Source organism: Hyla sarda, chromosome 2 (genome assembly GCF_029499605.1).
Source record: "Hyla sarda isolate aHylSar1 chromosome 2, aHylSar1.hap1, whole genome shotgun sequence".
Taxonomy (NCBI): Eukaryota; Metazoa; Chordata; class Amphibia; order Anura; family Hylidae; genus Hyla; species Hyla sarda.
In genome coordinates, this window is record NC_079190.1 from 98,175,868 (window position 1) to 98,201,895 (window position 26,028).

At 42.5% G+C, this 26,028-nt stretch overlaps 2 protein-coding genes and 1 long non-coding RNA gene across 6 annotated transcripts in view; 1 reads left to right on the forward strand and 2 right to left on the reverse strand.

Annotated features, from left to right (window-relative positions):
* Positions 1–8,047, reverse strand: part of CSRNP2 (cysteine and serine rich nuclear protein 2) — a 62,579-nt gene extending 54,532 nt beyond the window's left edge. The window contains exon 1 of one of the 2 annotated variants that reach the window (XM_056562654.1): positions 7,516–8,047. The gene's annotated coding sequence lies outside the window, so the exon portion shown is untranslated. Of the gene's footprint in view, positions 1–3,830; positions 3,988–7,515 lie in introns of those variants that run through there. The other variant, XM_056562653.1, reaches the window with a different exon arrangement.
* A 568-nt stretch (positions 8,048–8,615) lies between these two features.
* Positions 8,616–17,785, forward strand: LOC130358818 (uncharacterized). Its single transcript, XR_008889656.1, has 2 exons — positions 8,616–8,789; positions 14,543–17,785. It is a non-coding gene; the product is annotated as an uncharacterized LOC130358818 (long non-coding RNA).
* The window catches only part of TFCP2 (transcription factor CP2), a 96,077-nt gene continuing 87,321 nt past the window's right edge, over positions 17,273–26,028 (reverse strand). For all 3 annotated transcript variants that reach the window (XM_056562655.1, XM_056562657.1, XM_056562656.1), the window contains 2 exons: positions 22,842–22,893; positions 17,273–18,362 (listed from right to left, as the gene is read on the reverse strand). In XM_056562655.1, the coding sequence (XP_056418630.1) occupies positions 18,325–18,362; positions 22,842–22,893 (90 nt within the window). In that variant the 3' untranslated portion in view covers positions 17,273–18,324. The remainder of the gene's footprint in view (positions 18,363–22,841; positions 22,894–26,028) is intronic.

The window sequence follows — 26,028 nt, forward strand, 5'->3', positions numbered from 1 at the left end:
GAGGCCAATGTGTCACCATCTAGGAGGTTGCTCTCATGACTTCTCTGCCCTCATGATGACTGTTAGTATATCCCAATCCTTATTAATGAGCCAGTCACCAAAAGGTCTATGGAAAGATAAAAAGTGATTTATATTACATCCTACTACATCTAAATATGAATCAGTTAAAGATCTACTAGAGATGTTGGATATTAATTTTAAAAACAATATAATAAGCTAATGTGACAATGTGGCACAGGCTACTTTGCCAAGTCTCTAAAATCAAGAATTATGTCCTAGGTCAACGGGACACAGAATTCTCATGTATTGTGGGTAATTACGGTAATAGGAAAACATATCTAACCTATGTTTATGGATACGAAGGCTCCTTTATTAGCTCTCAACAGAGTATGACTGGCTACAACACAACTCCAGCTAATCTCATGATCTTGAAGGGGTTGGAGCACAGTGGCTGCAAGAACGTCTCACAGGTGATGAATTGCAGGCTATAATTTGGGCTGTATTTAGAAATGTGAGTCCCAATGGCCTTATTCTCAGTCAACATGTCAAGATATATCTATGTCACAGAAAAGCTGAATCCATGCAAAAATATGTGGAATACTGTAGGCTGCTTTATTTTGTACAGAATAAAAGATTAGGGTTGCATCAGTGCTGGTTCTTGATATAACAGGAATTATTTAATTTGCGAAAATAATTTCTATTGTATCAATTTTCTTGAAATGTGAATCCTAAAATAATGAATCATTAGGATTACTGCAAAATTTGGGTGTATGCGATTATACCAATTCTGTCAACCAAGGTGGGCTGGATTTGGTCCCATGGTCAGAAATGAAGACAGAGGGAATGGTGCAGACTGGCCCCACATTCAAACAGAGGTAATAACATTAATACACTGGTGCCTTTGTTTCCCCTCTGTATCTAGAAATGCTGTAATTTGAAATAGGGATCGACCGATATCGATTTTTTTTTAGGGCAGATACCAATAATCTGTGGAGGTTAGGGCCGATAGCCCATAACTTATACTGATATTCCGGTATTAGTTATCGGCCATTTCTCCATAGACCCCCTCCCCCCCGGTTACACCGCTGCAGATCATTGATTTAAAGCGGGCACTTTAAATCAATGAACTGCAGCGGCTTATGCGGTGCCAGAGACTGCCGCTGCAACCCACTTCTCTCCCCATGCCTGTCCTGGGGTCCTCCTGAGTCCTACCACTGCCAACCAATACACAAGCTCCAAGCAATACACAAGAGTATTTGAGTATTTTGCCTTTTTGTCTGGAGGCACTATTCCAAAGGTAAGATTGCCTTTCAAATGTGAAAAAAGTGTTGATGTTTTATCATAATCCTTTTGTTTATTTTACTATGATGCTTTGCATTATATTTTTTATTTTTGCATAATTTGTTTTATTGCTCAAAGACTTTAACATCCAGCAAACCCGGCTTGTGAAAGAAAAAAAAAAAAATAAATAAAAAAAAAAGCTTTCTTTACTGATGTGGTATTAAAAAGCAGTGCACTAGGCAATGGTCGAAAAGTCAATATAACCAGCAAGTTTCTGGTGTTACGCACACATATTTATGCCACGACATTGGATATTCTCAACCATTGTTTGGTGTACTGCTCTTAATGGCACATCAATAAAAAAAAAGCCTTTTTTTAATGAGCCTAGGATGCTTGATACTTAATCCCTTTTTTTTTAGCGGCAAAAAGTCACATACTGTATATACTCGAGTATAAGCTGACCGGAATATAAGCCGAGGCCCCTAATTTAACCCCAAAAACCCAGGAAAAGTTATTGACTCGACTATAAGTCTAGGGTGGGAAATGCATCTTGACGACGACGCACAGGGACGTTCATGCGCAGGTACGTCTGCTGCGCACGGATGTCCCTGTGCGTCGTCGTCAAGGCAACGTCTCTAGTTCAGGGCCGGAGCTGAGAAGAGGGCCTCCCGGTGAAAATGGACACCCCGGAACGACTAACCCTCCCCACCGGATGGTCCCTGCAGCAAAAATGGCCTGGACCAGCTCACCCTTCCTTCCCACCGAGGGGAGGTAAGTAGAAAACTAAAGGGGGGGGGGGGGGGTCTGGATGATGACGAAGGCCGCAGTGATCTTCAACCTGCGGACCTCCAGATGTTTCAAAACTACGACTCCCAGCATGCCCGGACAGCCGATGGCTGTCCGGGCATGCTGGAAGTTGTAGTTTTGCAACATATGGAGGTCTGCACGTTGAAGACCACTAAGAAGGGATTGACAGGCAGAGAGTTCACTCGAGTATAAGCCGAGGGGGGTGTTTTCAACATGAAAAATCGTGCTGAAAAACTCTGCTTATACTCGATTATATACGGTATTTGAACAATGGGTAGAATTTTTGCACAACCTCACACCAGCCCACACCACACTTAGGAATACTTGTCTACAGTGCAACTTCTTTGTTGGTGAGATGTATTAAGGCCATGTTCACATAGAGGAATGTCCGTGCAGAATTCCGCTGCAGCAGAGTTCCATAGATTTCAATGGGATTTTGCTACACTGTGCGCGTAGAGTTTCTGCTACGAAAAAACTGATTCTGGACACCACTTTGTCTTTTCTACTGTATACAGATTTTAGAGTTTTAAACTGGTAATAAATGAAGTATCTTTGCGTATTTTCCATTTACAGTAACCCCCCGACATGCGATGGCCCCGACATATGATCAAATCGACATACGATGCTTCTATATGTCGGGGCCATCGCATTAACTGCTATCCGACAGCGCAAAATGCTTAAGCTCCTGTCGGATAGCAGTTTAAGCATCCCGGACAGGTTCACTTACCTATCCCCGCTGCTCCGGGTCCACTTTGCGATCCTCCGGCGTTTTCTGCCTCTTCTCTGGGGTCCGGGCCTCGCTTTCCGGCATCGTTATTACGTCGTGCGCACGCCGTCCCAGCACCGCAACGTAATAACGTCACCAGAAAGCGAGGCCGGGACACCGGAGAAGATGCCGAAAAAGCCGGAGGATCCCGAAGAAGATGCCAGAGCAGCGGGACAGCATCGGGAGCCCCTGGGACAGCATCGGGAGCGGTGAGGACGCGGTCCAGAGCGGCGGGGACAGGGGAGTATAACTTCCTATACTTTACATTGCACGAATCCCTCAACATATGATGGATTCGACAAACGATGGGTCATTTGGAACGAATTACCATCGTATGTTGAGGGACCACTGTATTTTGGAGGAGTATTTTTACTGTAGAGTTGTTCTTTAATCTTTCTTCTTCCTACGGAAGCAGACCATCTGCTTAGGCCTGAGTTTCATGGTGCTTACATTTGTTTGTTATCACAGTTGTAATGTATCATATGACATGTAATCTACTATCACTGCAAAGTTCAATAACTACTGCAAAGGTCCATGGGCCTTGTGCCTTATTCACATCCTAAAAATGTGCCTACGTTGCAAATATTTATTTGAATACCAGTATGGAAATCTAAACATACCCAGCAGAATATCTGCAGGCAGGCCAAAGGGGTGAACAAAAGAAATAGGGGGAGATCTATTAAAACCTGTGCAAAGGAAAAGTTGCCCAGTTGCCCATAGCAACCAATCAGATCGCTTCTTTCATTTTGCAGAGGCCTTGTTAAAAATGAAAGAAGCGATCTGATTGGTTGCTATGGGCAACTTTTCCTCTGCACAGGTTTGATAAATCTCCCCCACAGTCTATTTGTGACTACATGCTACCTGCTTCACAACGATTTATACGTTTTTATCCGTGGTACAAAATAGGGTTCTATATCATCAACAAAATGTAAATGTGTGCATATAATAGTTTGAAGACAGTGGAAACATTCTTTACCTTATCTGCTATTCTACTGCACTGTATGTTGTGTTATTCAGTTCCTATTACCCGAGTTGGACTGGCACCAGAATTGTGGTGACATAATCCTTTCCCATGGTACTCATGCTGGCACCGATGGATGTAACTAATCAGTCTGCAATGCTGAATTTTCTATCTGAAACCAATAATGTGAGAACTTATGAACATGCCTCGACGTGGGCATCTAAGCGGACATTGTGTGGCCTGGTGTACATGGCACAACCGGATTCACATTGACCATTCTGCCAGGGTGCTGAGGCTGTTGTAAGGCCAATACAGGTAGCTGTGCTATTGATTTTCTACATACAGGTAACTGCTGTTATTATCTACATAGAGACAGACATTACGTCCAGGTAGAGGTCTTTGCTTAAATGGGCACTCTCAAAACTAATTTTTTGCTATTGCACTACTTATGGCAAATAAAACTATTTCTAATGTACTTTGTTTGACAAAAAAATGATGTTTTCTATGTTTTATTTGTGATTAAAAAAGCTGCCAAAAGGTGTCTCCCTACTTGCTCAGAGCACATTTTCCACCATCTCTTGCACAGACTTTGGACTCCTGCAGCCTGGCAGAGGTCCAAACTCAGGAAATGCAGTCTGGAGTGCTGTGGGGGCAGCCTTATCCAATCATAGCTCATCTCACACACTGAACTGCTCTGGGCTGGGCTGTGTGTAGCAGAGTGAGGGAGGAAGTTCTCCCCTATGTGGCATCAGATTATGTCACACCTGCTGGGGAACGCCCCTTCCCAGTCTGTGAATCTGACTGAGCAAAAGAGACAGAGCAATATCAGGATAGAAAACTAAAAAAATAATACAAATAAAGGCAGGGGGTGGTTTATCATGATGGGGGCAGTGAACTGAAAGGATTATAAAATTTAACAAGATGAGAGGTACCCTTTAATGAAATGAACAATAAGTATACACAAGTCCCCATACTGTGGTCAATGAATAGTAATAACTATTACCAGAACCCATATATTCTAAAAAAGGGCAGACGCACATCACTTGGCGGCAGTGAAAATGTCCTCTCGCATCCTATACATTTAAGCCTTGGCAAGCTTCCCAGACATATGTTACATTCCACAAGAGTAGGATTTGAGGCCACATCTTACAAGGACCACCGGTCAAGCAGAAACCGGTAACAATTGCTGCCTCCAATGCTGGAAGAGGAGGGGGGATGGGTACTGTTGTTTAAAATAGACCAAAAATACTTCAAATATGGTAACAGTGAGGCGGTCTTCCAAGAAGTAGCTTATGTGAACAACACACGAGAATGACAAGTGTTTTCTCGATACATGGATTGTACAGAAAAGCGACTTAGGCTCGGAAACCCTTACAGAAAAACGCATTGATATAGATGTTTGTCATAAGAAAACACACAGGATTGCTTATTATTGAGCTACAGGTTCAATCTGTCAATATTTAGGATTCAGAGTCTGTGGATATAAAATATTTACCCTTTTTTATTGTTGTTTATCAACAATTCCGCCTGGAAGTGACACATAAATATAACAGACACCTTGGACACCACCCTCTTTAAAGGGGTACTCCGGTGAATTTTTTTTTTTTTTTTTAAATCAACTGGTGCCAGAAAGTTAAACAGATTTGTAAATGAATTCTATTAAAAAAAATCTTAATCCTTCCTGTACTTATTAGCTGCTGAATACTACAGCGGAAATTCTTTTCTTTTTGAAACACAGAGCTGTCTGCTGACATCACGAGCACAGTGCTCTCTGCTGACATCTCTGTCCATTTTAGGAACTGTCCAGAGCAGCATATGTTTACTATGGGGATTTCCTTTTACTCTGGACACTTCCTAAAATGGACAGAGATGTCAGCAGAGAGCACTGTGCTCATGATGTTAGCAGAGAGCTCTGTGTTTCAAACGGGAAAAGAATTTACACTGTAGTATTCAGCAGCTAATAAGTACAGGAAGGATTAAGATTTTTTAATAGAAGTAATTTGCAAATCTGTTTAACTTTCTGGCACCAGTTGATTTAAAAAAAAAAAAAAGTTTTTCACCAGAGTACCCCTTTAAGATAAGCAAAGGGCAAACAAAATGTCCCCAACAACACAAAACAGCTCTAGACATTTCTAGGAAGCTCCTGAGTCAATTCCAACCCCCCTCACATCCTACACGTCACTGTGTCCAAGAATTAAAAAGGTCCCCCTTGTGATCCTGGATACACTTCGGGGGAAGAACATGAAACCTTGAAAAGGCCCTTTTGGAAAAGATTTTTTATGTATATATATATATTTGAGTGAACAGTGTACAATGCTGTGGAATCTGTGTACACTATATAAAGATATAGATATATATATATGCAAAATTAGAGGATGTTGCATACCATTTTTTTAATGGACAGTCTATAATTTAGCGTCCAAATCACTGGTCTAAAAAGACTATTTTAAAACTATATATATATATATATATATATATATATATATATATATATATATATATTATTATTTTTTTTTTTTAAATATAATTCCTAGTGCAGTGTTTCCCAACCAACACGGTTCTCCAGCTATTGAAAAACTACTACTCCCAGCATGCACAGCAAAGAGGCCTGTTGGTTAAAATATTATATTTTTATCTACTCCCTAGTACAGCGTTGCCTAACCTGCTTCTCTTCAGCTGCTGTAAAACTACAAGTCCCAGCATTCTCTGACTGCAGAAGGCCAGTTGGATGAAGCGTCACTTCTTCCTCGGATTGTACACCCTGGTGCAACATAGCCTATGACGAGGCTCTCCAGCTATGGCAAAACTACAACTCCCAGCATGCTCTGACTACAAAAGGCCAGTTGGATGAAGTGACACTTCTTCCCTTGTGCAGTATTTCCTATCATGAGGCTCTCCAGCTATGGCAGAACTACAACTCCCAGCATGCTCTGACTACAAAAGGCCAGTTGGATGAAGTGACACTTCTTCCCTGGTGCAGTGTTGCCTATCATGAGGCTCTGCAGCTATGGCAGAACTACAACTCCCAGCATGCTCTGACTACAAAAGGCCAGTTGGATGAAGTGACACTTCTTCCCTGGTGCAGTATTGCCTATCATGAGGCTCTGCAGCTATGGCAAAACTACAACTCCCAGCATGCATGCTGGGAGATGTAGTTTTGCCATAGCTGCAGGCACCCTGGTCGGGAAACACTGCAAAAAAACCTAAAAATTATTGCTTTGTCCAACATGCCCTTTGTAATCAGGGCATGCTGGGAGTTGCAGTGTTGCCCAACATTGGAAGCCATTGCCTTTAGTGAATCTCATATCAACATCCTTAAACAGTATGCAAAATATTTCTGTAGGGCCCTCCGTTACAAGAGTGGGCTCTTGACCAAGAGGTTCTGCAGCAGTCATATTACCCCTTGTGTGTCCACCAAACAAGATCTGACAACTTTAATTTGTCCGAATTGCAGAAGGTCAAATGACAAACACCACAACACTCTCAGCACAACATGTGACCAAGCAGATGTGTCACCATCAGAAATCGCAGCGATCAGAACGATGACATGTCAACAACATATACCGATGCGATAGGGACAAGCCCAGCATTCCAGACGTGGGATTTAAAGCCCCGTCCTTCCTGGTACAGCATCTGCCTGTACACACAACACTGATCTCGGAAGCAGATCTCACACAAGCTCCATTGACAATCACCTACTTTTTTTTTTTTTATATAAGGCGAGCTTCCTCCTGGTCCGATGATCGCCCGATCTGATCGGCTGTGGTTTATTTCCGTTTTTATTTTTATTTTTTTGTGTGAAGGGTGAGTCCCGGTGATCGTGGATGAAGAAGGACGGATGTGTCACTGTGAGGGATATTACACGGTCCACCAATCACAAGCCGGTATGAGTGATCTATGGTGTGGGAGAACGGATCGGTACCGGGAGTGACAGTGACCGGATGGCCAGAGCATAATAGGGGGGTTTTAATGGAAGCCGGGGCGGAAGGGATCGGCTACAGGAAAGCTGTTGGGGCCGGAGATGCCGCAGATCGCTGTAATGTCATCTCCCAGTCCTGCAGAGTAGCTCAGTCACAAAAGGGCGTTTTATTGGGATTTATTTTCTGTCGGGATCATGGACCGGGCTGGTGCAGCGGACGGGATGGGGAAGCACCGAATGTTCCACACGACCCGACTTCACCTCAACAGAAGAGGACTGGGGGTGGAAAAAGCGGCCGCGTCCTGCCCTGTCCGCCCCGGCTCCGTACATCGGTAACAATGGGCTGAGACCGGTACAATGTATCCACTTATAGGCATTGTGACGTCACACGGCCTCCCGCGGCTCCCTGGGAAATGTAGTCCGGAGTTCCGCAAGGCAGGATGGGACATGCTGCAGTGTAAGGGAGGAGTCCGCTTTTACGGGTGGATTGCGGCTCTATTCACTTCCATTTGTAGGCGGGTGGAGGTCAGTGCTACTGCAGGTGACCCTCCTGAGGTGGACCAGCGTTTGGGGTCGGGTGATAGGTCTAAAAGAAGGAATTTATAGAGGTTGAGACATACAGGGGAGTGGTTAAGAAGAGATGGGCGTGGCTTGTAAATGTTCCAACCCTCATTGTTCATATAAATGAGGCAACACATAGAGAACGACTCGATACAGTGTAAGCGGAGTACGTGCTGCACAGTGTGCTGCATAGGTTTAGTGTACCACACAGGGGCGTTGCCATGACGCTGGGCTGCCGGGAAGTCTCGCGTGGTTTGGCGATTTCTGTGGAGCGATTCCCCATCCTTTGTGTTTCGCTGAAAGCAGCGGCGGCGGCCGTCACGTGACGCGCGGGGAGCCTGTGGATGTGACGGAGGGTTCCGCTAACTAGCCCCCTGCTCAACAAAGATGGCCGATACCTCATACTGCTTCACCTAGAAGCCACTGATACAAAATAGGACCCTAGAAAGTCCAGAGTAAAATGGCAGCAACAGAGCCATGGTGGTGTGTCAGAGGTGAGGAGAAGACAGAAGAGATAAGGACAGAGGTCTTCAAACTGTGGCCCTCCAGATGTTGCAAAACTACATTTCCCAGCATGCCCGGACAGCCGTTGGGTCCACTGTTTTGGCACCATGTGTTTTTTTTATTTTGCTATTCTGGCACCATGGGCTTCTTAAATGTGAAAGAAGCCGCCCCCCCCCCCCCCCCCCAAAAAAAAACCATTTAAGCGAAATTCGCTCTCCAAAATCCCATTGTCGCTCCTTCCCTTCTGAGCCCTGTAGTGCACTCGCAGAGCACTTTACATCCACATGAGGGATTTCCTTACTCAAGAGAAATTGTTACACATTTTGGTGGCTTTTCTCCTTTTACCCCTTGTAAAAATGAGAAAAAAAATAATGAGTCTACAAGAACATGTTAGTGTAAAAAATGAAGATCTTGAATTTTCTCCTCCACCTTTCTGCTATTCCTGTTAAACTTTCTGAATGTCATTTTGAATACTTTGAGGGGTGCAATTTTCCTAATGGGGTCCATTATGGGGTATTTTGAACATAAAGACCCTCAAATTCACTTCAAAACTGGTCCCTAAAAAAAATTCAGATTTTGTAATTTTCGTGGAAAATTGCTGCTAGACTTTCAAGCCCTCTAAGTAGAATATGTCACGAAAAAAACAATCTCTGAATCAAATTCATAAGTTAAAACACCCCAGAGTTGTTATTGCTTAAAGGGGTACTCAGTTACCTTGCTGTCGGAGCTCCGCTTTCCAGCGTCCGGAAGTTAATGTTCCGAAAGGTGTGTGTGCGGGCTTACGTGTTCAGGGCCGCCCCTCGTGATGTCTCACCCGCCCGGCCTCTCAACGAAAGTCTATGGGAAGTGGGCGTGACGTCACAAGGGGGCGGGTGTGATGTTACGAGGGACGGCCCTGAACACGTAAGCCTGCACACACATCGTTCGGAACAATAACTTCCGGACGCTGGAAAGCGGAGCTCCGACAGCAAGGTAACGGAGTACCCCTTTAAAGTGACAGTGGCCAGATGTGCAATAAATGCTCTGGTCATTAAGGTAATAATGGGCTTGGTCCTTAAGGGGTTAATTAATCTAAATGCGTTGTTTGCAACAATTTGCCACAACAAAAACAAAACAGTAAACCAATGATAAATTCCCCCAGGAGAGTATGTTCAGCTGAAAGCTATCAAAGGGAACCAATCATCAGATTTTGCCCTATATAACGCTTGGCAAAGCATTATATAGGGTAAAATCTTTATCCCCACCATCCCCGGGGGACGCTCCTGCCCCCAGGGATGGTGAAGATATGAAGTTATAAACTAATATCCCGCAAGTAGTCCCCTGGGGCGGGTAGCTCCTCTTACAAAGTCCTGTTACTTCGGCTGGCAGCGTCGCCCCCTCGGCTTGATTGACAGGCTGTGTCATCGCTCTGCTCACTGAACAGACAGAGCAGAGCGATGGCGCAGCCCATCAATCAAGCCATGGGGGGTGTCGCTGCCAGCAATAGTATTGCGACCTGGTAAGAGGAGCTCCCCTACCCAGGAGACTACATGCAGGGCCGACGGGGACTAGTTTATAACTTCAAATCTTCACCATCCCTGGGGGCAGGAGCATTTGTCAAGCGTTATGTAGGGTAAATGGGCAGCTTTAGAGGAAGGTGGCTCCCTCTGTCACCCTATTGGCAACAAAGCAATGTTATTGCAGAAGCCAGATAGTACTCGTTACCTGTGCCAGGATGAGCTGCTCCAATTTGTTTCTCTGGGACACTGGCCCCGATTTATCAAAATGTGTAAGAGAAAAAACTGGAGAGATTGTGCTACCAACAACCAATCACCGCTCCGCATATCTTAACCCCTTAAGGACATAGCGTTTTTCTGTTTTTGCACTTTCGATTTTTCTTCCTTACCCTTTAAAAATCATAACCCTTTCAATTTTGCACCTAAAAATCCATATGATGGCTTATTTTTTGCGCCACCAACTCTACTTTGTAATGACATCAGCCATTTTACCCCAAATTCTACGGCGAAACGGAAAAAAAAAATTATTGTGCCACAAAATGGAAGAAAAAAAATGCCATTTTGTAAATTTTGGGGGCTTCTGTTTCAACGCAGTACCTTTTCATAAAAAATTACATCTTATCTTTATTCTGTAGGTCCATACGGTTAAAATGATACCCTACTTATATAGGTTTGATTTTGTCGTACTTCGGAAAAAAAAATCATAACTACATGCAGGAAAATGTATGTTTAAAATTGTCATCTTCTGACCCCCTATAACTTTTCTATTGTTCCATGTACTGGGTGGTATGAGGGCTCATTTTTTGCGCCGTGATCTGAAGTTTTTATCGGTACCATTTTTGTTTTGATCGGACTTTTTGATCGCTTTATATTCATTTTTTTATATTATAAAAAGTGACCAAAAATACGCTATTTTGGACTTTGGAATTTTTTTGCAGTTTAATTAACAATATATTTTTATAGTTTGGACATATACACACGCGATGATACCACAAGTTTATTTTTACAGAGTTTATTTTTTATGGGAAAAGGGGGGGGGGGGGGGGGGTGATTCAAACTTTTATTAGGGAAGGGGTTAAATGATCTTTATTAACTTTTTTTTCCCCCACTTTTTTTTTGCAGTGTTATAGCTCCCATAGCTTTGCATTGATCAGTGTTATCGGCGGTTGATTGCTCAAGCCTGGATTTCAGGCTTGCAGCAATCAATCGCAGTTCGGACACGCAGGAGGCAGGTAAGAGACCCTCCTGCTGCATCCTAGCTGCAGCCCGACTGAGCTGACGGGATGCTTTTACTTTCACTTTTAGACGCGGCAATCAACTTTGACTGCCGCGTCTAAAGAGTTAATGCCGGACATCTGCCGGAACGGCAATGTCCGGCATTAGCCACGGGCCCTGGCTGCTGATAGCAGCCGGAACCATGTGGGTATGATGTGAGCTCAGCTCTCGAGCTCACATCATAACCCTCCTATGCCGCATCGCCGTAAAAACCCGGTGTTCTTCGGCAAGGGTAAGCTGAGCTGTGATTGGTTGTTGGGGCAAAATGTCTCCAATTTTTCACATATTTTGATAAATCAGGACCATAAGAATGAATTTTTTAAATGTTATTTAGATGTTTTTTCTTCTATATATAGAGGCTTGATTTTTTTTTTCTATATCTGGCACAAAGTGGTCCGCCTGGGAGCATAGTTACGCAAAGCCAGACCACACTTGGCAAAAATGACATGCTACAAGCAAAAAGCATTCACTCAGGGAAGTCTATTAGAGGGGGGGAGATTCATCAAAACTTGTACAGAGAAAAAAAAGTCAACCAGTTTCCCATAGCAACCATTCAGATCACTTTAGTTTTTGAAAAGTCCTCTGAAAAACAGAAACAGCTACCTGATTGGTTGCTATGGGCATCTTTCTCAGCAACAAAGTTATCAAATGCTGTGCGACAAATGCAACTAGCAAAAATGACAGAACAAAAATAAGGAGATTTTTTGTACTCACTGTAAAATCTCTCTCGTAGCTTTCATTGGGGGACACCTATACTGATGGGTATATGCTCTTGCCACTAGGAAGCGCTGACACTAACATAGCTCATAAGGTTGAAAAAAAGACCAGAGTCCATCAAGTTCAACCTATATCCCTAATGAGTCCCTACTGAGTTGATCCAGAGGAAGGCAAAAAACTCATAAACCTCATACTAGAAGAAAAAATTCCTTCCCCACTCCAAATATGGCAGTCAGAATAAATCCCTGGATCCACGTTCTGTCCCAATAAGTCTAGTATATATAACCAGCAATGTTATTATTCTCCAAAAAAGCATCCAGACTCCTTTTGAATTCTTTTACCGAGTTCTCCATGACCACCTCCTCAGGCAGAGAATTCCACAGTCTCACTGCTCTTACAGTAAAGAACCCCTGTCCGTGCTGAAAGAAACCTTCTTTCCTCTAGACGTAGAGGATGCCGCCTTGTTATAGATACAGTCCTGGGTATAAATAGATCATGGGAGAGATCTCTGTATTGTCCCCTGATATATTTATACATAGTTATTAGGTCTCCCCTAAGTCTTTTTTCTAAACTAAATAAACCCAATTCTGCTAATCTTTCTGGGTACTGTAGTCCCCCCATTCCCCGTATTACCCTGGATGCCTGTCTTTGAACCCTCTCCAGTTTCACTATATATTTTCTTGTACACTGGTGCCCAGTACTGTACACAGTATTCCATTGTGTGGTCTGACTAGTGATTTGTACAGCGGCAGAATTATTTCCTTGTCGTGGGCTTCATGCACCCCATGATTTTATTTGCCTTGGCAACAGCTGCCCGACACTGGTCACTACAGCTAAATTTACTATTAACTAAGACTCCTTAATCCTTTTCCATGTCAGTCGTCCCAAGTGTTCTCGCATTAAATACATAATCCCAGCCTGGATTTTTCCTCCCCATGTGCATTACTTTACATTTATCAGTGTTGAACCTCATCTGCTACTTCCCAGCCCAAACCTCCAACCTATCCAGATCCATTTGTAACAGTGCACTGTCCTCTATAGTGTTTACCGCTTTACAGAGTTTAGTATCATCTGCAAAGATTTCTAATATTTACTATTCAACCCCTCTACAAGGTTATTAACACTGCAGCGACCTACAGTACTGCTGTGTGGCGAGAGAATGAGCTGCCGCACAGCCCTCAGCGCCCCCACACCCGGGAGCCATAAAAAAAAATGTCAGGGATATCCCCCAACTAATTCCTGGAAGAGGAAAGGGGGTGGGGGGATGCTGCAGGCATGGCGCCACCGGAATTGTGTCGGAGGAGGCCACGAGGGGTCTGGCCCAGCACAGCCACGTGTAACGGCGGCTGAGGAGCTGGCACTGGAAGGAGAAGGGACCCCCAGATAGCCAGGAGAGAAAACCTGGTGGAGTACAGAAGGGGGGGGGGGGGGGGTATTATACAAACTAACCCACGGACTCCACCTTCTTATACCTACCCGTCATCTTCGACCAGCTTATGGCCACGCTGCATCATACCAGGCTAAGATAGCGGGGCGAGCAGGGGCAAGTGAGGGACCCAGGATACAAGCACCAAGCGCTGGCCATTGGTGAGAAGGGGGTTAACAGCCCATACGCATGTTCTGTGCCCCTTCATCGCATATGGGGGAACAGGTAGCACCATGCATCTGACCCCCCCCTCAAAGGGTCTGAGCAAACAGCAGGTGTTCCCCCATATTGGAGACATGAAGAGAAGTAGCAGATGTCCCTTAGCAGCTGTATTTCCTGAAATAGCACTCATTTAATTATTGATTAAATATTGATTATTTTCAGGTGTTAAAATGTCTTCAACAAAACATAAAAGTTAAAAGGCCAAGTAAAAAGGCCAAAAAATATAACATTTCCTCTCCCACAAGGCTTAGGGAGGAAGAACGGGCAACGCAGGGTGCTCAGCTAGTCTAAAATTAATCCAAAGTAATCATCCCCCTCCTTATAAGTTCTGTAGTTTTTAACTGGCTTGCACCTGCATAACTGCATTAACTGAGGGAGATTTATCAAAACTTGTTTAGAGCAAAATGGCGCAGTTGCCCATAGCAACCAGATTGCTTATTTTATTTTTAAGAAAGGCCTCTGAAAAATAAAAGCGGTTATGGACAACTGCACCACTTGTCCTCTCCCAGTGTTTTTTTTTTTTGCACATGGTCTTTTGCAGAAATTATCTAATTTTGCATAATTTTGTCTGAGCTGTCTTCATAATTTTTCTCGTGTATGCTTCCAGCAGGCATAGTTAGCAGATACACTGGATGGTGTACTGAACTTATCAGTTACGCAAAAGTACTTTAGTGACCAGTTGGCAGTGGATTGGGTTTGAGTATTTCAAACTTCATTTTATTATCCTGGGGCTTCCTGTAATTTGCGCAAATTTCTGAAGTGACATGCAGCATCTGGGAAAACCACACACTTGCGCAGCATGTTTGGCATTGCGAAGAAAATCTTTGTTATGATCATTTCATCCCCAAAGTGTAATTTATAGAAAGTTAACGTCAGAGAAATGTCAAAAGTTACGATTGGTCAGGGTGGGGGTGTTCAAAACACAACCAATAGCATGAGTTTGGACAAATGCTTCTCTCCCCATATTGCTGCATAGAAAGTCTACAGAGAAAGTCTTATGCAGCAGGACAAGGAGAGAAGCACTTTGCTGACATGAGCCGGGAGTGCCTTGCTTGGCTATCTGTGGAGGTCAGATCCCGATAAGTGACAAATGAAATTTTTGTGACAGGAAACAAACCAAAAAAGAAAACCACATGGAGCAGTTCATAACACCAGCAATATGATTTAAAATTAGCATTTATTGTATCCTCTAGGTGCAAATGGGAGTTTTCTAATTCTAATCTATTCATGTGGATTGCACTACATTGTGTTATAGACTTCTGCATCAAATGATGTATAAATATCATTTTACGATTGTCTGTTATTTCCTAGTGTGAATTCCTGCTGCACTACAGGTACAACCAGTACTCAACCATTGTGACAAGCTCCCGGTTTACACTGCCATATCAATTTTACCACCCAAATCACGTTTTCTGAAACAAAAACTTGGCACATTGTGAAAATCCCACCCAGCACTTTGCAAACTTGCATAAGAGCTCATAACGTAAATTCCGTTTTTTTTTTTTTAAATAAAAAGTAAAAATTAATTTATGTGTTAAATGTCTGGCCCAACAGACTTATGTGTATAAATCTACATCATGTTTATATATTTGCCAGAATTAGCAAGACCAAAATTATGCTATGCTGTAGTAACCCTCCCTGTCTGGTTAGGCTACTTTCACACTACCGCTGTGCCCTGTCGAGAATGGCCATTTAAATTTTTATTTAAAAATAGCCATTATCTGGACGGGGCGCAACGAGTCCCGATGGATCCCATTATAGTCAATGGGTCCGTCGAGCGCCATTGTTTTGTAGCGGGAGAGAAAGACGGCGCATGCAGTATATTCACTCCCCGGGTTCCCCGACGGCAGTCACACTATCGTATCACACAAGCAGTGTGAAAAGAAGCCTTAGAGGGGTGATAACAGGAAAGAAAGAAAAAAATACCTGGGTCCCTGGAGGCTATATAAGAGGACAGATGACAGTAAACGTGGCCATACACCACCAGTAGCTGTTGGCTGAAACATACCCGATTTTTTTTCTAATCTTGCCAGTCTCAACAAAACTGCCAGATATGGATGACTTGGCTCTTTTGTGTACTGGTACCTGAGAAGACTGGGCTACACTATAAGACTAAGATCTAAGCACTAGCATTATTTCATTCAGTATTCATTTTTTTTTAATGGTTATTACCATCAGGAAATGTGGCAGTCCCATTCTAATAGGGGGAAACAGCAGTGCTTTAGTTATATATTTCCTTCTAGATCTGCACTTATAATGGCTGTTGCTAGTGCTTGTGTTTTATCACTTGTATGTTTACAGGGGCAAGTCCAGATGCACCACAGTAATCCCCAACACTAACCACAGACTTTAAGGCTATGTTCATATTTCAGAACGTCCGCACAGAAAATCTCCGTGTGGACATTCCGGAGGCTGCAGGCACTAGGACCGCACAGGAATGTGCTGTCTCATAGACGGCTATATATTCTGTAAGGAGTCCGCAGAAAAAAATAAACCGGTTCATTCTTTCTGCGGACAAGGAAACTGCCACAGCGCAGCAGAATCCCATTGAATACGGACGTGTGAACATGGCCTAATGCTGCATGTAACACCATGCTTCGCCTTCCAATCACACTGACATTCCCAACTGCCTAGCTGTGCATGAACTGCTTGTACTATGACCCCATTTCATATGAAAGGCCCCCACGGGGAATTTCCCTCCAAATCAAGTAATCAGGGAACCACTACACAGTTTAAAAGCTAAGAGATACTGCACTAGATCAGCACTGCTGCCTCTCAGTTTTCAGAATGGGTGAGGGTTCCTGAGGTTTAAATGATGAAACGTTCATGTGCTCTGTTATAATTTTTAAAAACAATGTCCGACAAAGATGGACAATTCTTAACCTATATAATCAAAGAGTAATAATTTCTTTAAAGAATTAATAATTTCTTTAAAGTTTATCCATTTACTATGAAATACATTATACTGTTTTTAAAAGGCCTGTAATGGACTCCCTAAGCCATTCACACTGTATTTCCATGCTTGTGATCAGTATAAGCAAATACTGGAAATAACCCACACAAAAATACAAAGTGGATCAAAAAATTGTTTGAAATAAAGGAACACATCTCATCATTACACTTTCATTCACACCCAACATATTCTCATGGTTTTAGTCCCGATTCAGTTCAGAAGGAAGAAAGAAAGGACACCTTTTAGAATGCATCAGGGTCTTGTGATTCTTGAAATGCCAGCAGTTTTTTTTTTGTTTTTTTTTATTATTGGAGGTATTCACTGTCCCACAAGACTTGCAGAATGCCACAGATGCCTCCCTAAATAGAGGAGCAAATCTCTTGGAAATTATATGCAACAATAACTAGAGAAAAACAATTACAAAAAAAAATAAAATCAATAAGGCGTAGAAAGGAGGATGAAAAAAAAAAATAAAAATACAAAGACCAGAGATCCAATAGTAAGATATCAGAAGGAAGAGATAAAAGGATACACCGACTGTCCGTTCTGTTGATCTGAGTCGCTTCGCATTGGATTGGTCATTGAGCAAGTCCCATCAATCCCTGCCCTACAAGCCGCTGCATGCAGAAATCTGGGGTATAACTTTACAGGTTGGAGGTATTTTGAGAAAGCTGATAGGACTGATGGCAAAGAAGATCACCAAAATATGGCATTAAAAATAATTCATATGATCAGGAACAGTACCTGTCCTGCAGTCATCATCTCCTCTGTCAATCCATTAAAAAAAAAAAAAAATGTATAAAGACAAGTAAAAATCTGAGAAGAACAGGGAGGGACAGCTGGGCTGGTGTTACAAAAAGCATCATACAAAAAGACACATGCTACATAAAAAAAATACTAACCCCCTTACCATCTATATTAGACAGTACAGTGTGATGGGGTAACCAATAACATACACCAATATGCTTCCAGAATATTTTATCCGCGTCTTCCAGCAGCCTGTGAGATCAGCTTAAAATGCTTTTATTTTTTTTTTTACTTTTTGTTAAATATAAAAAGGGATGATGCCAGCCAATGTATTGGTATGGCCAGTTCATACATTATCCATGTTCACGTCATCTGAATATTAAAGTGATCTGCTTGTCCTTGTGCAGACCAAGCCTGCTCCATACAAGATATAAGCAGTTCTATGCTTAGTCACTGCAATAATCTCGGTGTAATGGAATGGATGGGATTTGAGTCTGCACAAGCAGGAGCCACCTGACTGTCTCAATATGGAAGAAGCGAAAGTCACGTGATCTGCCAGTCATGTGGCATCACGCTGAAGAGTTATTTGTCTCTAGTGCATTCAAGTCTTGTGAGCCTATTGGAGAGCGCTGAGACACCAGTTCTTTGTCTTCAGTGATGAGGGGACAAGGTGGATCTCGTGCAGCACCTTATTTTAAAATAATGTGGTAGCTATCGTTGGTTTCAGCTGTAACAAGAAAAAAAAATCATATCAAAATACAGAAATGCTTTAGTGCCCATTATATTGATGAGCATTTTCAGAAAAATACACTATTAGTATAGTCTGTGTAAAGCGTCATTTTCCAACTTGGAATCCATGGGACTGCAAAAGGACAGTATTCAATGGTTCTGCCAACAAAAAAGCCCTGCATCGGGAGGTGGTGTGCTGCCTCCTATACAACACCCTGATGTTGGTTGGCATTAAAGGGGTATTCAAAAACCTACAAAGTGTCAGATCGCGGAGGGTCAGACCACTAGGTTTCCCCTGCAATCTCCTGCCCAGCATCCTGGCTCTCCCCATGCACTTAGTGGGCACTGCTCCATGCATGAAACTGTGTCAATCTCTATGAGAGAGCTGGAGATACAGCACTTGTGTATCAGACTCTGCTATAGAAATGTATGGAGGGGGCATGTCAACCTACGCTTTGTGCAGTGGTCTACACAGCTCTGTGCATGGAGAGGTGCCCGCTAAGTGCATGGGGAGAGCCAGGGTGCAGGGCAGGAGATTGCAGGGTCCCAGTTGTCAGACCCACCATGATCAGACAATTCTCCCCTATCCTGTGGATAGGGGAAAAGTCTTCAAATGGACACTGTCAGATTAAAAAACTTTTTATATGTTGTACATTTTGGCCAAACATTAACCTTTGTAATATACTTCATAAGAAAATGTTATTTCCTTTTATAGAAATCATGGCTTATAAAATCATGGCTTTGTCCAAGCTGAAGCACAGGCATGGACAAAGTCCAGTAAGGGTGGGCTAGCGCTCCTCTGCGCCCTCTCCTGTCCTATAGCGCTCCTCTGCGCCCTCTCCTGTCCTATAGCGCTCCTCTGCGCCCTCTCCTGTCCTATAGCGCTCCTCTGCGCCCTCTCCTGTCCTATAGCGCTCCTCTGCGCCCTCTCCTGTCCTATAGCGCTCCTCTGCGCCCTCTCCTGTCCTATAGCGCTCCTCTGCGCCCTCTCCTGTCCTATAGCGCTCCTCTGCGCCCTCTCCTGTCCTATAGCGCTCCTCTGCGCCCTCTCCTGTCCTATAGCGCTCCTCTGCGCCCTCTCCTGTCCTATCAGACAGTACTAGCCCACTGGACTTTGTCCATGCCTGTGCTTCAGCTTGGACAAAGCCATGATTTTATAAGCCATGATTTCTATAAAAAAGAATTAACATTTTCTTATGAAGTATATTAGAAAGGTTAATGTTTTGCCAGGATGTGCAACATACAAAAAGTTTTTGTATCTGACCGTGTCCATTTAAGTACCAGAGTATCCTTTAGGACCTGTACTATTTGCCTTTTATTTGTTACCAGTAAATCAAATTAGCACTCTGGGAACTTCTATTCTGTGCCCAGCAGTAACATATCATGCTTACTCATATGCGCTGATGCTCCTTTTACAGTACAACATTATCTCCTGCTTACGATACCACTCTGGTCCCTCTGAATGACAATGTGACTGCATTTGGGACTTTCAATCTCCTACAGCTACTACTTCTGAACGGAAGTCAATTTGCTTATGTACCTACAAGATGCTCAAGAGATACACAGAAGGCAATGCCAGGATGGCAGTCTAATTGGACAAAAAGGACACTCGATGAGAAATGCATCAGCCAATGTCATTAAAGGAGTTTTTCAGTAGAAAAACAGAACTAATTTCTTTACAAAATTGCACCACATTTGTCTGCAGGTTGTGTGTGGTATTGCAGCTCAATCCTGTTAAAATTAATTGAGCAGAGTTGAAATAGCACAAATTTTTTTATTTTTGCAGAAATTAGCTCTATTTTTCTATTCCTGCATAACCCCCTTCAAGCATATTATCTTAGTGCCAGGCAGGGGGGGAAAAAGCTTTCCTAGAGTGTTACTTTAGTCTAATAGTACCATTACTTTACAGAATACTAGCATCAAACCTTAAACATTTATGACAATATACCCCAGTGGTTTTTCAGTACTAAAAATTTTGAGAAACAGTGCTGTAAAGCACAAGTGGTCATATCGGGAAACCACTCACACAGAGCTCTTGATGACCTTTGTTTCTTAGTGTCTCCACTATTTAATGTAAGTTTCTAGATGGGGCTTGGTGATGACAAATTTACAGCAATTCCACTGATTGTAGATATCCAGGAATAAAAGAACTTAAGTTAACTTTTTTTTTTAAACAAAAAACAGCACCACACCTGTCCTAAGGTTGTGTGGGGTATTACAACTTGGCTCCATTAACTTCAATGGAACTGAACTGTACACAACCCAAGGACAGGAGTGATGCTGTTTTTTTCTAATCCTAGATAACCCAATAAAAGGGTACTCCGCCCCTAGACATCTCATGACGTCACGGTCATGCCCCATCAATGCAAGTCTATTGTAAAAGAACTGCCATGCCCCCCACAGACTTACATTGAGGGGGCGTGGCAGCGACATCACAAGCGGGGCGCAGCCATGAAGTCACGAGCCTTCGGCACTGCACCCAATACTCTAAACGAACACTGCTTGAAGCAGGGAGATCAGACATCTTATCCCCTATCCAAAGGGCATGGGCCCAAGCAGAATCCAGCTTAAAAATCAAACTTGGAAACTCCCATGCAGCACCCTTCAAATTTTTTAAAGAGGGGTTTTGCTGAACCTTGCACACAGCAGAATTTTCAATGTGGAAAATTCTGCTGTAGAAATAAAAATTTTGGACTCCACAGAAAGAATAAACATGTTCATTTGGTCAGTGCCTGCCACACAGAACGTCATATTCTGCCATGTAATGAGTCCTTAAATGCAATCAATATAAATCTGAATTGGCCATTTACCTTCCAGTGACAGCCTTAGCTATATTAACGTGTAGCATTTATGTAGAGGTCTGCAACATGAGCGCTACCCTAAACTCCACTCAGCTATAGTCACCAACAAGTCATAATGTATTTTGCAGAGTCTTCATCCCATATAGCCGTTTTGGTGCTTTCACCATTTCAAGAATGGTGGAGGTGACTATTCTATAGTGAATATTTTTTTTGATCCCTTAGTTTGAAATCATGTTTAATATTCAAACCCCTTTTTCAGATTTTGGAAGGAGTTAAGAAACTGGCTCTAGCTGTGATATTATTACCAAACAATTTACTTGTGTGAAAAGGCTGCCCAAATGTATAAGGACTGCTGATGTCCCACAAGTGCCCACTAGAGGTCTTCTACAGAAATTATATGTATACTCCTTCATTTGGGTTACTTTGGCTCTTCATTTACAGACCCTGCAGCTATTTTAGCCATTTGACTAAGTGGAGCATGCAAAGCCACAATCTCTTATCAAGGAATCAATACATGCAAGGTGCAATCTGCAACTAAAGTGGGCAAAGTTGTATATCCTCTCAGCAAGCTGCATGTGTTTCTTGCATATGTTTCTTTCCATCAGTCTATAGTGCCAATATCGAAGCCATTTTACATCCTCTGTACAGTTCAGTGCCTTCATAGGGGCATCCAATAATTCATGTTATAACCACAGGATTAACGCGTGGCATAAAATGGGTATCCAATTAACTGATTTCACTGATTTATTTAGATTAAAAAGGATTTTCTGTGTCGCGTATCCTCAAGATAGGCCATCAATAGCTAATCAGTCGACCCGAATGATCAGCTGATTAATAGAACAGTGTTGGTAAGCATACACTATGGGGGAGATTTATCAGAACCTGTCCAGATGAAACGTTGCTGAGTTGCCCATAGCAACCAATCAGATCACCTTTTTTTGAAATGGCCTCTGAAAAATAAAAGCGATCCGATTGGTCGCCTTGGGCAACTCAGCAACTTTCCATCTGGACAAGTTTTGATAAATCTTCCCATATGTATAGATTGGCCAGCAGATAGGTCTCTTCACCGTGTAATGGGCCATGTTGGGGTCAGTTTCAACTTCAATGGGAGCTAAGGTGCAGTTACCCAGCATGGCTACTATACAATATTCAAAGCTGTCTGACACCAGCTTCATTCACTATGTATGCAGTTGTCACTACTGATCGACTGGGATGCCCACTAAACAGATGTTGATGGCCTATCCTTAGTCCTGGAAATCTCCTTTAATAACTGTGGCATAGATTACTTACAACATAGTAGATTTAACACTACAATAAAAGTTCTGAAACCTTCAGATATATACAGCACTGCAACTGATTCTGAGATCTCATGGATAAAACATAAAATAAAAAACTTTCTGGTTACAAATTCTTACTTTGTTATTTTGTTGCCAGACAAAACGATAAAAGGAAATAAATGAAGAGTCAGGCTGGACTACTGTCCTTGTTCAGTAACAATATGGGGTTACAGCTGCCGCTGGCTTATCCACTTCTAATCATGTTCCTATCTGATTAATGCTGGAATCCATAACTGAACTGTCTGCATAATAAAAAGACGCTTCCTGAACACCTACAATGCCGGAGAGTAACTCCAACAATTGGCTGTGTAGAACTTACACAAAAGGTCGGTACCATACCTTTCATTGTATCCAACACAAAGCATGATTCATCCTGAAAATTCTGAATCATCTAGTGAAAAACAAAAACAATGAGTTAGACAGGCGGTAAAAAAATAAAAAATAAAAAAAAAAGCACAAAACAAAAAAAGATTACAAAACAGGACTACCACATCCTAGGGGCAAAAATGCTTTTTCATAGGAGTTATTCTATACACACTACAAGAGATTTGATGTGTAAATAAATCCATTCAGCACCTCTCCAACATATCTTTGCAGTCACTAAGAACCAAGAAGGAAAAAAAAAAAAAACAACAAGGCATTTTTCCCTTGTAAAAGGCTTTTTTTTTTTTTTTTTTTAGACTGCATGAAGATCTGCCCCCCTCTTGCGGAGTTTTAGGGCTTTGTAGTCCCCTCTAATTCAGTGAATCTGTCAGATGCGCAGGACTATTTTCATATGGGTTGTGTTTGGCTGAGTTCTGTTCAGTGATTGTACGGGGACATACATATTTTATGAAGGGGATGTTACATCGCGGACAGAAGATATTGCGCACTGTGTGAGGTCACGCTGCTTCAATATGCAATATTGCTGGGGAAGCCCAGGGACTTATTTTGGCCTCTGTTTTCGCTGTATCTGCAATTATTAAAGCCTGCATGCTGCTGCGAGAGATCCTAAATTGGAAACCGCACCTGGACATGCTGCTTTAAACCGTGACAAGCCTGGGTGTAGCCTTTTATTTTCGGTGAATTGCTAACACTAATGGCCGCAGCTCCCCACTAGCTCTTGCGATTCACCAATAATTGTGGGCTGCACCTGGACTTGCCACTGTTTAATTCAGCACGTCCAGGTTCCGCTTCCAATTAAGGATAAAAAGTGACAGCCACAGCAGGTAGCGCCGTGTGCAAGACTGCGCTAATCGTTAAGATTACTATTCCAATGGAAGAATGTATGGCTGAAGCGAGATTAAGCCCTGAGCGATTTGCTGATTGCCATGGTCAGGGTTTCTTAAAACCCAAGAATATTGTTTCCAATCTTTGGCATCTAAGAAGTTGTGTCGTCTGCTCTGCCTTTATATTGTGCTCTTTTTCAGTTGTGGTCAGCCATACTAGTGGGCTTCCCTTTCCACTCCCTATCCTGCGCCCCCCCCCCCCCCCCACTCTACCTTCTGGATTCACTCTCCTTTATCCCTTGTTTCTGTTCTATCTGGCACCATGTGTTGTCTTGTTCTGCTTCCCCGGGGTCTTCCTTCTGGTTCTGTATTTTTATTTTTCTGCAGGGACTACAGGGGTGTTATAGTTCATTTCCCTTGGTAAATCCTCAAGGATTAGCATCGACCTACATACACTGTCAGGCTCTGGAGCTATGGTCATGTATTTAGCTGCCCTCCATAATATTATATATATCCTCCGAACACTTTTTACTGAATCTCAGGCGACTTGCACTCACCATGAGGTTTCTTATGCTCTGCACTTTTATTTATGGAAAAATAAAGAAGAGAACAGTATTCCAAAGTAATATAGGTACTCCTAGAATGGACAGTCCATTTCACTTGTTACAGCATCCCTTACTAGTCTAGTCCCCAGTCAGAGCTATCCAAGGAGGAGGAGACCTTAACCTCTAAATAAGAGTCAATTTTTCCCATGTGCATTTGTCACCTGGAATGCGACTTCTAGTAAGTTCAGATCCCATCAAGACTGTGGTTGAAATACTACAACTGGATACAGTATAACTTGAATGTTTAAGTGAATGTTTTTTTTTTTTTTTTTTTTTTTTAAATCAACTGGTGCCAGAAAGTGAAACATTTGTAAATTACAAATTCTTAATCCTTCCAGTACTTCTTAGCGGCTGTATACTACAGAGGAAATTGTAGGAAGTTTTCCACTGGAGTACCCCTTTAACCCCTTAAGGACCAAGCCCATTTTGACCTTAAGGACCAGGCCAATTTTATTTTTGAGTTTTTGTTTTTCCCTCCTCGCCTTCTAAAATCCATAACTGATTTATATTTCCATCTACAGACCCATATAAGGGCTTGTTTTTTGCGTGACCAATTGTAATTTGTAAAGAAACCTCATTTTACCAGAAAATGTATGGCGAACCCAAAGAATTATTTTTTTAAGGAGTAAATTTAAATGAAAACCACAATTTTGCACACTTTGGAGGGTTTCTTTTTACACTGTACACTTTACGCTAAAAATGACGTGTTCTTTATTCTGTGGGTCAATATGATTAAAATGATACCCATGGCTAGATGCTTTTATATTTTTGTACCGCTTAAAAAAAAAAAAAAACTTTTTGTACAAAATCAGTAACATAAAATCGCCCTATTTAGACCACCAACTTTTTGATTTTTCCGTATATGGGGCGGTATGAGGGCTCCTTTTTTTGCGCCATCATCTGCACTTTTTATTGATACTCCATTTGCATATATAAAACTTTTAGATCACTTTTTATAAAAAAAAATTTTGAATAAAATGTGACCAAAAAGCAGCATCTTTGGACTCATTTTTTACATTTAAGCCGTTCACGGTACGGGATCATTAACATTATATTTTGATAGTTTGGACATTTACTTATGCGGCGATACCAAATATGTTTATAAAAAACATTGAAAAAAATTGTAAGGCTTTGTGGGGGTAAAATGGGAAAAAAAGGACAATTTTCGTTTTTATTGGGGGAAAGGATATTTTTTATTTATTTTGCTATTGATAGTCCCCTATGGGGACATAAAAAGTGTAATCAGTTGACTGCTAATACTGTTCAGTGCTATGCATCCAGCATAGCACTGATCAGTATTATCGGCTATCTCCTGCTCTGGTCTGCTCGATCTCAGACCAGAGCAGAGCAGAAGATGCCGGGAGACAGCCGGATGCAGGTGAGGGGACCTCCGGCAGCCATTACAGATGATCGGATCCCCGCGGCAGCGCTGCAGGCAATCCGATCATTTATTTTAACATGCGCAGTGTCGCAGATGCCGTGATCTGTATTGATCACGGCATCTGAGAGGTTAATGGCGGATGTCCGCCATTACCGTTGGGTCCCTGGCTGCTGATAGCAGCTGGGACCTGCAGTGTATGACACGAGCACCGCTCCAATGCTGGCGGTCATACACAGGATGTAAATTTACATCATGGCGCGCTAAGTACCGCCACACCAGGACGTACATTTACGTCCGTGGTCGTTAAGGAGTTAAAGGGGTACTCCGGCGCT